Consider the following 12,586-nt stretch of genomic DNA (forward strand, 5'->3'; position numbering starts at 1 on the left):
TATACATACACACCACATATACACACACCACATATACACACACCACATATATACACACCACATATACACACCACACATATACACACAACACATGCACATAGATGTATATCATAGACACACAGACCACACACACACACACCACATATAACATACCACATACATAGACACACATACCACACTCACAGAACACTGCACACTGCACACACACACACACACACACACACACACACACACTCACAGAACTTGAAACACTTATTGACATCGTTACGCTTAGCTTGAAGACACACTACAAACGTAGGTCTCTTATTTGGCCCCTTGACCAAGGATGTAGCAATGGACACGTCATTCAGTTGACTCTGTCCTAGCCCCGTATGCCTACTATCATACGGCGGCAAGCTGGGTGTGACAGTGGGCCTCACATTTGGAAACATATGGTTGAGGAAACTCTCAGGAATCGCACGGCACTGGTTCACTCTTCTCTGCGTGAGTGTGAGTGGGTGTTAGCTTGTGTGCACGCAGGCTGTGCAGGTGTGCGTGCCCTCGTGGGTGTGTGAAGACAAGAGGCTGACACTGAGTATCTTTCTCTATCACATCCTACCTCATCGTTTGAGACACGGTCTCTCGCAGACCTGGAACTAACTCAGTAAGCTACATTGACTGGCCAGCAAGACTTACTGTACTGCTTGGCTTTTTATGTGGGTGTCAGGGATCCAAACTCAAGGTCTTCATGCTTGTGTGACAAGGACTTTACCCACTGACTCATCTTTCCAACCTCTCAACCTTTTTGTTTTTAAAGATGTGTTTAAATTCACGTATCTATTAAAAAAATTGATACTTTTTTGTTTTCACTAATTACCGTACTCTTTCCACCAACAGTGCTGATCACAGAGACAGGGCTACAATGGATGATCTGCAGAGTTTGGCTGGTGTGCCTGCAGAGATTTTTAGACTGCCACTAGAGGAACAGACCATACAGGTAAGCAGACAAATGGCAGGCCTGAGGTGGAGGTGGGTTTGTCTGCAGAGGTGGCAGGGAGGGCTCCTGCGCACAGAAGCTAGGGAGAGGGATGGAGGAAGCCATGTCATCTCTCATCTTGTCTGATCAATGTTTAGAAAAGAAACCCTTCGAGGACAGAAGATGAAGCCCCGGGGGCCGCCTTGAAGCCCCTGGTGTTCCGAGTGGATGAGAGCACACCGGAGGTGGTACAGAGTGTCCTCCTGGAGCGCGGGTGGGACAAATTTGACGAGCAATGTCAGGATGTGGAAGACTGGAATCTGTATTGGAGGTCGTCCTCCTTCCGAATGGCTGAGTATGTCAATATCAAGCCCTGGCAGAGGCTCAACCATCACCCAGGGACGACCAACCTCACCAGGAAGGACTGCCTGGCCAAACACCTGGCGCACATGAGAAGGCTCTACGGTGAGTCGCTCTATGAGTTCACGCCCCTGACATTCATCATGCCCAATGACTATACCAAATTTGTGGCCAAGTACTTCAAGGAAAAGCAGGATTTGGGTGCCAAGCCAAGCTACTGGATCTGCAAACCGGCAGAGCTGTCTCGAGGGAGGGGGATAGTCATTTTCAGTGACATCCGAGACCTCATGTTCAAGGGCACATATGTAGTACAAAAGTACATCTGTAACCCCCTGCTCGTGGGCAGGTACAAGTGCGACCTTCGCATCTATGTCTGTGTCACTGGCTTCAAGCCTTTGACCATTTACATGTACCAGGAAGGGTTAGTGCGGTTTGCCACTGAGAAGTTTGATCTCAGTAATTTGGGAGACTATTATTCCCATTTGACCAACAGCAGCATCAACAAATTGGGGGTCTCGTACCAGAAGATCAAAGAGGTGGTGGGTCAAGGCTGCAAGTGGACTCTCAGCAGATTCTTTTCTTACCTTCGGAACTGGGATGTGGACGACCTATTGCTGAGGCAGAAGATCAACTACATGGTGATTCTCACCGTCCTGGCCATGGCTCCGTCTGTCCCCGCCACCTACAACTGCTTCGAGCTTTTTGGATTTGACATTCTTATTGATGACAACCTGAAGCCGTGGCTTTTGGAAGTCAATTACAGCCCTGCTTTGACCTTGGACTGTTCCACGGATGTCTCTGTCAAGAGAAGCCTTGTCCATGATGTTATTGAGCTGGTATACTTAAACGGCCTCAGAAGTGAGGAGAAGAAGTATGGGAGAGCTTCTCCGCGAAGTTCCGTGGTCTCCCTTGCCGGGAGCAGTCAGAGTGAGCCCTGTGCCGTCCCCGATTCCCCTTCCTACGCATCTCTCATACAGTTTACGACGGGCAGTAAAAGCAACCCACCTGTCCGGCATCTCTATCCCAAGCACACTCGAACCTCCCAGCTGAGAGAAATGATGAGCAGGCAGGAAAGACTCCTGACAAGAGAGGCAGCCAAAAGCAAGCCGAGGCACAAGCCTCGGCACTCGCCTCGCAAGATGCTCTCCCCGTATTCGTCTCAGCCGCAGCCCCACAAGATGAAGGGGCCCGCGGGAGTCCTCCCGGAAGCCGGAAGTGCACCAAACGACCACGCGGGCAACTTTGTTCTCATCTTCCCCTTCAATAAGGCTACTTTCGGAGCCTCCAGGAATGGGTTAAATGTCAAAAGAATAATTCAAGAGCTCCAGAAACTAATGAATAAATAACTCGTAAGTGGTAAAAGCTAAAATGGAGAAGTGAGGTGAATTTTTGAAAACTGAAGATTTCTGTAGCCAGGGGAGGTGATAGGGTCGAGGCCCTGACATGTGCCTTTAGCATACACATTGTTACTGGGTGCAGAGGCACAGCGGCTGCGCCAGGGTGGGAGATCAGACACTGGTCCCACTGCTACTGTCTCAAATGCCACCCGTTACTACAATCAAACCGTGTGTTCCTTGTAACATAAGGTATGTGTGTGTGTGTGTGTGTGGGGGGGAACAAGAAATAGACATTTTAAAGGGATTTTTTTAGGTAAAATAGTACAAAACTGCCAGGAATTATCTTTTATTTTTAACCAGCCACTGTTGGTTAAAATTATTTGGAAGGAGCTGGGGAGATACCCTAGTAGGTAAAGTACTTGCCATGACACCATGAAGACCCATGCCCGATTCCTCCCGGCACTCAAACAAGAAACCAGGTATGCTGACACACGCTTGGGATCCCAGCACTGGAAAGGCGTACCCAGGCAGATACCTGGGGCTCACTGGCTTGCCAGCAAAGCTGAATCGGTGAGCTCCAGCCAGTCTGAGAGATCCGGTCTCAGAAAACAAGGTGGTTTGATTTTGAGAAATAACATTTGAGGTTGATCTCTGGCTTCTACTGACATGAGTGTGTGCATACACACTGAGACACACACACACACACACACATGTGCGCACACACACACGTCATCAGCATAAAGTCATTTAGAGTGCAGTGGATTATAGAAAGCCAATTGTCTAGAGATGCTGGGTCCTAAGTCAGATCTCATGGAGCTAGCTACCCAGAGGGCCATTCATCAGCCACATTGAGAAGTGTCCTTCCTGGCTGCACTTGTCACCTGCTCCCGCCCAGCACCTGATGATGGAGCCTCTCACACTTAGGCAAGTTATGGTCCTGGCAGATGGAAAGGCTTCAGGTCCCAGACCTCCTCAGAACACCGTTAAGAGGGACGGCAGCCAGCCACGTGGCTGAGTGCACAGACCGCTGGGAAGCAAGTTGTCACCCATCTGTTACTGTGACAGAACACCTGATAAAAACAACTTAGTGAAGGGTTTATTGGGGCCAACCATCCAAGGGTACAGTCGGTTGTGGGGAGGCAGCAGGTGACTGGTCACACCATACTCACAGCCAGGAAGCAGTGAGAAACTCGGGTGGGGGTGGGGTGGAGGTCTTAGTACTCAGCACACTTCCTCTTTTTCATTCCATCTGAGACTCCAGGCCATGGGATAGTGTCTCCCACATTTAGGTGGGGGTCTTCCCACATCGATAAACCCAGTCTAGAAACTCATGCAGATGGACTCAGAGATTTGTCTCCTGAATTCTGTCCAGTTGACACAACATTAACCATCACACAGATAGTTCCCAGGGCTGGGGGGACATTGAGTGGGGTGGGGTCTGAGCAGGGAGGAGGTGTTCCTTTTGGGGTGATGGGAACACTCCAGAACAAGGTAGCTGTAACAACCACATGGCTTCATGAATGGTCCAAGAGTAATGCTTATGTGTATTTTATAACAACAACAACAACAACAAAACATTAGGTAATAGAATAAGGGGGGGTGGTCCCTGCTGATGCCTTTTTTCCCAGATATTTGTGGATAAATGTTCTTTTATGGGATCCTGGGATTCACACAGGTGCTTTCGAGACACTGCTGGAACCAAGACCTAGGAGGACTGTTATGTCTGTGGCTCACATTCCAGTCCCCCAAACAGCCCCACTCCACAAAGGCTGTAGCTCTGTCTGGCCAGGAGCCTGTTGCCATCACCACTGCCAGAGATACACAATAACTGTGCCCACTAGAGCCTCGGAAGGCAACCTGGCTGGCAGAGGGCCCAGGGAAACCTATACAACCAACAGGCATGTGGAACCCCACCGCACAGCAGGTGCTGAAGGGGATCTGGCTTGGCTCCAGGCTGTGTTGGCTGCAGTCTGTCTTGGGAACTATTCTGACACCACAGACAACTACTGAGAGACTGGTTTGTGTGCTTCTGGGACAGGCCCGAGGGCTCCATTCTCCCAGAGGCTCTGAAAGGACCTTGGTACTAGGCACTCAATATTCACTATTCTGAAAGGAGCTCAGCTCCAGCCCCTCAATGCTGTTCAGCAACAGAATTCCTACATAAAGAGCTGTGCAGAGTCTCATCACCCAGGGGACCCAGTGTGGGCTTGCTGAACTTGATCCCAGTTAGTTATGGCCTGAATTTGCCAGGAATACTCAGACATCCATCCCAAGTCCCTGGAAAGGCTTGTCAACTTCTGTTCCATAGATCTGCCAATGGCCTGAGATTTTAGACCCAACTCCTCTCTTAAGCTGAATAACAGTGCTGCTGGAGGACTGGAAGGAGGTAACCCTAGCAGTGTCTCTGTGACTTTTCCCTTCATCATCCTGGGACTCTTAGAATGTTTCTATAATTGGCTTCTCAGCCCTTCTCAATCAGCTGAAAGCAGGTATGTCAGCCCAGGAACCTCTTGAAACCACTTGGATACATGCCCATCCATGGCTCTGAAGCAACGTCTATCTCAGTATCATAGAATGGTCCTCATTTTAGTGCTAGCTCCATAGACCAAGGTCCTGAAGAGTGTTCAATGCACCCTGTGGCCAAACGGAACTTAGAGCCCTTGGTAATGGGTTTGCAAGCAGCAATCTCCACTATAGCCCCCAACAACAGTCATGTGGTCCAGACCCAACTGTGTGCCTGTGCAATTCCATCTTCTTAGACCTAATCCAAGACCAACTGGCTAAAACCAGTGTGTGAAGGCTCAAGGGAGACCATGGCTCCTCTGAAGGCAAAGTCTATGTAGATAGCAGGAAAAATCATGGGGTTAGGAAAGCAGCATGTGGAAGAGAGCACGGGAAAGTGACTGGGGACAGGTCAGTCCAGGTTGTCCCCTGAGACTTTTCAAACAAGGTCTGGGGTGAGAGACCGAGATGTATGACCCAAGGATGGAAGAGCTCTTTCTGTCGGCTCCTGAGTGCTGTCTGCCCACCCCCAACCCCAGGTTCAACCAACAGTAGGTTAAAAATATTTTTCAATTGTGTGAAAAAAAAAGAGAGAAAGCAGCATATGAATTAGAGACCAAATATTATAATAGAAACCATTGAAGAGAACCAGGCAGAAGTCCTGGAGCCAAGAAATGCATCCACAGGAAAAGTAACCAGGAGAACAGTTAGTAAGTCCTAAGATAAGGCCACTGGAATTATCCAGTTAGAAAAACCAAAAGGAAAAAGATGAAAGAGCAGTGGATGGAGTCGGGAACATGTGACCCATCACACATGACAGGCAGCTTATGGTAGCACCAGACGGAGAAGTGGAGGGGGCGTGGGGACTCATCAGCCTTCAAGGTGGGACACTCCGTGCTTCACTTCCCTGGTGTTGTGTCGGGATAGTCCACAGGAGCAGGGAGAGGGAGGGAGGGTTTCCTGTGGCTCAGTCTCAAGACATTTCGGTCGGTGGTGGCAGGGAAGTTATGGCACTGGCCATAGACGTGGGAGTGCCCATATAACCTGGGCTCCTCACAGCACAGCAAATCAGGAAGCAGAGAGAGCGCTGGACCAAAGGCAAGGCTGAACCTTCAAGGTCCAGCATCCAGGAATCCACTTTTTACCGACCTAGACTCACTCCTTAAACATTCCACAGCTACTCCCAGAGGTAGAGTGTTCAAACACAGGAACCCAGGGAGGGGGACAGCTCACATTCAGCAGGTATGTATATGTGCAGGTGCGTGTATGTGTACATACCCCCAAAACTCCAGAATCTGGAACGCATCAAGAAGAACATACTGCGTATAGGGCAGCTCCTGAGGTTCTCTCAGTAGGACTCTTGGCAGACACCATGCAAGCCAGAGGAGACATGTTCAAAGTGCTAAGAGCTAAATGCAGCAAGGACTCTGTTCATACACTCTTGGCAGATGAAAGCCGAGAGTTTCCACAGCACCAGATGTGGCATAGGAGCCAGCAGGGGGAGTGCTTTGAGAGGAAATGAGAGAAAGCTAAATGCTAACTGAACCATGAAGGTAAACACACACCCAGACTCAGAATACTCTGACGCTGAAAGGCTGGCAAGGCAATCGCTCAACTCTTCTGCGAATTTAGCAGCAGAGGGATTAGCATAACCAAAGCCATAGCTGTCTTTTTTACACACCAGGGGAAGCCTTTTTTGCTTTCGGTGGCCTCATGCTGTGCTCTGCACAGAACCCATCCAATACTCAATCTCCTTAAATCCCAGCTGGCCCAGGTTTCAGATGGTGACAGTAAGCTGGTGTTGCTGTGTAGAGGAGGGTGACCCTAGTGGAAGTACAGTTGAGCCAAGCTGAAAATCTTGAGTTCAAGAGACACCGTAAGCCATGGCTATATTGACATTAGAAATCATTCCATATTCCTGGGTCCTGACTTCCACATGGTGAGATCAAGGAAGGGGGATAAAAATTGTCAGCTCCCAAGGGTGGGGTTTCAGGTATCGTTGTGAGAGCTGTATCTGGCTCCAGGTACCATGAGGTTGGGGACAAGGCAGCAGCTTGAGAAGTTGCCAGGATTTCATCCTTTCCCCAACACAGTGTTCTCCAACTCGTTGTTGGCCACTGTGCTGTACTCATCCTGTCAGTAACTGGTGGAGGAGAGGCAAGGTCCTAACTCTGTCACAGCACTCATCGCCTCTGAGACAAGTCACCTTCCCATGGTTGACTCGGTGAGCATGCAGGAGTGGACAATGAGGACAACTGCACTCTGGAGGGTGGCACCCACAGCCATCTCCTTCTAGCTCCAGGCTCTCTGAATCAGTATTCAAGACCCTGGCCCCAGGGCCTACCTGTTGTTCCACCTTGGTGCTAAGCTGGTGTCCTCGGTAGTTTTTATGTCAACTTGACATGTGCTAGAATGATCTGAAAGGAGGGAACCTCAACTGAGAAAAAGATCTACTATCTACTAAAACAGGTACTATCCCTGGGCTGGTGGTTCTGGGTTCTGTAAGAAAGCAGGTCGGGCAAGCCATGGGGAGCAAGCCAGTAAGCAGCACCCCTCCATGGCCTCTGCATCAGCCCCTGCCTCCAGGTTCCTGCCCTGTTTGAAGTCCTGTCCTGACTTCCTTTGACGATGAATGGCAATCTGGAAGTAGAAGCCAAATAAACCCTTTCTTCCCCAAGTTGCTTTTTTGGTCATGGTATTTCATCACAGCAATGGAAACCTTAAGACAAATTGGTACCAGGATTGTGGGGTATTGCTGTGATAGACTGACCTTGCTTTGGGAAGGACTTTGGGACTTTGGGCTAGAAAAGCCATTGAACCCTGAAAGCTCAGTGCACTGTTCTGTAGGAGTTTGGAAGATAAGAACGGAGAACAAGACAATGGAGGCCTGGCTGTGGAGTTTTCGGAGGGAAGTTGAAAGAATCATTATTTTTGAATAGTGATTCTGTGGTTCTGGTTAGCTTGGGCTGGAGCATCAGCTGTGGTTAACAAGGTACCAGAACTACTAAAGTGAAACCTTTGATTTGTTAGGAGACTTGATGCTGGCTAGCTGGAGCTGAGAAATTAGTGGTGATTAAGAAGAGACCAGCTGGAAATTGAGGGGAAATCTGGGAAATGTTTCCTGAGAACCAGCACACAGAAGCTGTGTTCCAGAAGCAGCCAAGGTTGTACCTTGCACTGGCAGCTGAACTTGGTAGTGTTGACTCACCCAGGTGGTACTGGTTTTAAGGGCATGAAGGGGTCATGGAGAATAGCTGAGCATTGACACCGTGAACAAAGCCTAGGAGAGGCTATTGGTTAAGGTGCAGCCCGGCTGCAGCGGAAGACCCTAGCGTTTTGGAGATGCTAATATCATGGGGTGACCACCAAGAACAGTATCAGCCTTGGCATGGAGCCAGTTGGAGCTTAGAAGACAAGCTGTGTGTGCTGCAGAGGATGGAGCTGGGAGTGACCCAAGCCCGTTGAAGGATTTCAGAAAACTGTGAGTGAGTCCCAGTCATTGGATGCTGCGTTATTTATGCTGTTGGCTTTGCTTTGTTCAGATTGTGACTGTGCCCTGGTTCTTCCTTCTTGAAGTATGGAAAGATTTAACTTATTTTTGATTTTATGAGATCTTGTAGTTGAGAAACTAAATTTTAAGAGATTTTGGGTTTTAAAAGAGGCTAACTTTTTAAAAAAAAGTAACTGAATTTTAAAGTGTTTGAATTTGGAACTTTTAAAATTTGTAAACTGTTTTGTATTGTGATATCGATGTGAATCTGTGATCTTGGGGAGGAACAAGAAAGGAAATGTAACAGTGTTGTGTTTGTGTGTCAAGCTGACAAGGGGTCCACGGAGGTATGGGTGGGGGTTGGGGTAGGGATATGAGTCAAATAACCTGCAATTCAAGCCCACCCGTCTGGAACTCTGTAAAGTTCTGTTCTGTCCTCTGCAGCCTAAACAAGTCACCTTGCTTAGGCTTGGCCCAAGCTGGGTATGAAAGGTCCTGGCTCACACTGGGGACACTGGTGGCTGGCATGTGCAGTTGCAGAACTAGCTTTGTGATGGCAGAGGGCAGTCTGGACAGGGCTTTAGAACCTCAGGCCTTTGTGAACCTTGCTTCCAGCACCTCCTATCAATTTTCAAAATAATTTGAAGGCATCGTCAACTGCTTATAAACTGTGAATCCCATGCAGAGGTCGACAGTCCGAGATATCTGTGGTGCAACCATGGCTCACACAAGCGATGAGAATTTAACGGCTCACTTCGATGAGACAGATCCTGGCTGCAAAGACCCTGCCAAAGGCATGTAAGACTCTAGTGGACAGGACATAAGGAAACAGGGGCATTGTCTGCTCCAATACCGGGTACAGCAGCTGAATGACTGCACAGCCCAAGATGAGACCAGAGATAGAGGTTCTTTTCCATACCTTGCAGATCCTCTGCCACCAAAAAGGCAAGCACACCGAAAAGGCAAGCATGCTTGCCCGTTGGAAGTTCTTATCATTGACTCCAGAAGATGAACCAGGGCAAGGGCATGACAGGTGATGCCACAAGCCATTCCTCTCCACTGGGTACCACTGGGCACCACCAGCTAACACATAGTGAGTTCTTTTTGAATATACTCACCTTGTATTGGTTTGGAGGACACAGAGACAAAAAAACGAAAAATAAAATAAAACCAAAAAGACTCTACATTCTCAGAACTCATCAGTGCAGGGACTGGAAGGCATGGCCAAGGAGAACTGGGAACTGCCTATTGAGATCGGCTGCTGCCTAGTAGCTAGGGAGGAATCTCTTCTACAGCATAGCAGACTACTCCCACGAAATGAGATGGAAGCAGGCAGACTCACAGGAACAGGTAGGAGATGTGGTCCCCTATGTTTCTGTGTTTGTTTTTATCTGTGTTTTTACTCATGTCCTTGTTGATTGACAAATCATAATTATGTGAATTTATGGGATAGAATGCCACATGAGGTTCTGTCTAGACACTTCAGGATGGTTAAATCATGTCTATTCATACATCAGGCACCAGTGAAGATACATCCCCCTGGATCCCACTTATGAGGAGTCTAAAAGGGGGTAGAAGTAGATGCAGGCAGGCGTTGGACAAGCAAAGCATGGAGCTGGCTGTTGTTAATGGCTGCTCCCAGGAATTAGCTGTCAGTGGTTACGCTGCTTCCCTTGTACTCTCTGCTCCAGGGCCAGACTCTGACAGAAGGTACAGTCTGGACAAGGCCACGGAAGCCATGTCCAGGGCCTCATTTCTGGCTACTGCTTCTCTGACCCCTCTCCCAAGATGGTGGCTACATGGTCTCTTTCTTTACAATTTTTGGATGCCTCCTTACTCCTCGTGTATAGGGGATCTCCAGGACTGTCACGGGACTCTATTGATGTCAGTTGCTTTGTCTGTTTTGGTCAAAACTATATTTGGAAATTGGAGCCTACTGCCTGGCGTTGAGTCTGTTGGATGCACTACTTCCAGTCCAGGATGACAGTTCCTGTCTCATCTTTGACCCTGACCCTCCCTGAGGCATACTTGGTCTCCTGGCAGCCATTGCAGTACACAGTCTTGGTGGTGCCATCTGGGAATTCCCTCCGCTTGAACCTGGCTGTGTGGATTTCTTTCTGTCCGTTGCTGAACATGATGGTTTTGTCTCCATTCCTGTCGAATAGAGATACTTTGCTAAGTGGAACCATGCAGAAGCAAACCGTGTGAGTGTGGAGGAACTGGGAAAGATCAAAGCCATATGACCACCTAGATTCCCATGTCCCCCCTGGAGAAGGAAGTTGAGACTCTCCAGGGCAAGAGTAGGGAAAGCATTTGAGATTTAAAAGATAGGAGAAAGCCAGACTATCTTGGCATAGGAAGGTGGAGGGGGCAAGGGAGCTGAGACCTGAGCCCACAATCTGAGATGGGTGAGCAGAGTCAGCAAGACTACTCAGTTCAAGACAGAAACACAACAGAAAGAGTGCTGGGTACTATGCATTCTGCTGATACCACCAGCAGATCTATGGAAGCTCTGGTGTGGGGACCCTGAGTACACTGGAGGAGCTGGTAAGGGCAAGATCATGGAGGAAACATGCCCTGAACACACCACAGTTAGGGAATATTGGGAACATTTAAGGTGAGTTTATTAAGCTGTTGCCTAAGCTATTGGGCATATGACTGAAGGCCCCGTGGATCTTGCTGACTGCACACACCAGCACCGACACAGTGCCTTAGCACATTCTTGTTGTGGTTTCGATTCTTTGTGCTGCGATAGATTCGTGCTACTACAAACATGGCTTTGGAGAGGTGGACACTGAGGACTGCACTCAAGGTTGGACAGCTTCAGTCACCTACTGACTGCGTCTACAAACCTATGTTGACATGTCACCTAACACCAATGGCACACTTGAGAAATACAGGGTAAGATTATTCTGACGCCAAGCTAGATGACTACAGCATTAGCTGATGATGTAAACTGTGGGGTGACCTTTGTCCTTGAAGTCAATCACAGCACACTCTTGGGGGCATGTGACAGCCCCAAAATTCTATGTCTAACTAAGCTCATGTTCTCTATAAAGAGATTTGAACTGAGGTCACTAAAAAATTCTTGTAGGCACAATGGTGTCATATATTTTCTGGTGTCATGTTTTTATACTTATTGTTATGTGTGTAAGTGTCTGCCTGCATATATATCTGTGAACTACACGAGTGCCTGATGCCCAGGAAGGTCAGAGGAGGCCATTAGATTCCCCTGGAACTGGAGTTACAGATGGTTTCAAGCTGTCATGTGGGTGCTGGGGACTGAACCTGTGTCCTCTCTGAGAGCAACCAGTGCTCTTAACCATTGAGCTGTCTTTCTAGGCCCTGTCGCTATATTTATATGAATGCTTGAACTTGTGCAAACATGTAAATGACTACAGTTGTATTATAGAACACAAAGCCCAGGGTTGAAGTATGGGTTCACACCATCTGGTAGGATGCATTCGGGAGAGGCTGACCTTTTCACCGTCACAAATGTCCCATCGGGGAACACAGTCTCCTCACATCCATCCCTGAGCTGTTTCACTGTCCCATCAGGAAACACGGTTTCCTTGGAGCCATCTGGGTAGAATTTTTCTGCAGGACACATTTGTTTAAAGTACATGTCAAAATGAATACATTTGGAAGCCACCACGTCATATCTAAATGACCTGTGTTAAAATACTAACGCGAAAGAGATCATTTGTTAACCATACAAGCTTGTAGTCAGGATTGGTAGACATTGCACGCAATGCCTTGTTGATCCACTTTTGGGTGAGTAAGGCTCAGCTGTAATGTGGATGGTCTCTAGTGTGTGTAAGTGTGGATGGCCTCTAGTGTGTGTAAGTGTGGATGGCATCTAGTGTGTATAAGTGTGGATGGTCCCTAGTGTGTATAAGTGTGGATGGTCTCTAGTGTGTATAAGTGTGGATGGTCCCTAGT

General features: G+C 48.3%; 2 protein-coding genes across 2 annotated transcripts in view; one reads left to right on the forward strand and one right to left on the reverse strand.

Moving 5' to 3' along the window:
- The first annotated feature begins 901 nt into the window (after positions 1-901).
- On the forward strand, positions 902-2,679 carry Ttll2 (tubulin tyrosine ligase like 2). Its single transcript, XM_028782649.1, has 2 exons — positions 902-976; positions 1,114-2,679. The coding sequence occupies exons 1-2, from the start codon at positions 902-904 to the stop codon at positions 2,659-2,661; spliced, it is 1,623 nt and encodes a 540-aa protein (XP_028638482.1). The 3' UTR covers positions 2,662-2,679.
- A 7,929-nt stretch (positions 2,680-10,608) lies between these two features.
- Tcp10l2 (t-complex 10 like 2) overlaps positions 10,609-12,586 on the reverse strand; it is a 21,611-nt gene continuing 19,633 nt past the window's right edge. The window contains exons 9-10 of the mRNA XM_028782642.1: positions 12,124-12,241; positions 10,609-10,798 (exon numbers count right to left, since the gene is read on the reverse strand). Of these exons, the coding sequence (XP_028638475.1) occupies positions 10,609-10,798; positions 12,124-12,241 (308 nt within the window). The remainder of the gene's footprint in view (positions 10,799-12,123; positions 12,242-12,586) is intronic.

Source organism: Grammomys surdaster, unplaced genomic scaffold (assembly GCF_004785775.1).
Source record: "Grammomys surdaster isolate TR1022 unplaced genomic scaffold, NIH_TR_1.0 810, whole genome shotgun sequence".
Classification (NCBI taxonomy): Eukaryota; Metazoa; Chordata; class Mammalia; order Rodentia; family Muridae; genus Grammomys; species Grammomys surdaster.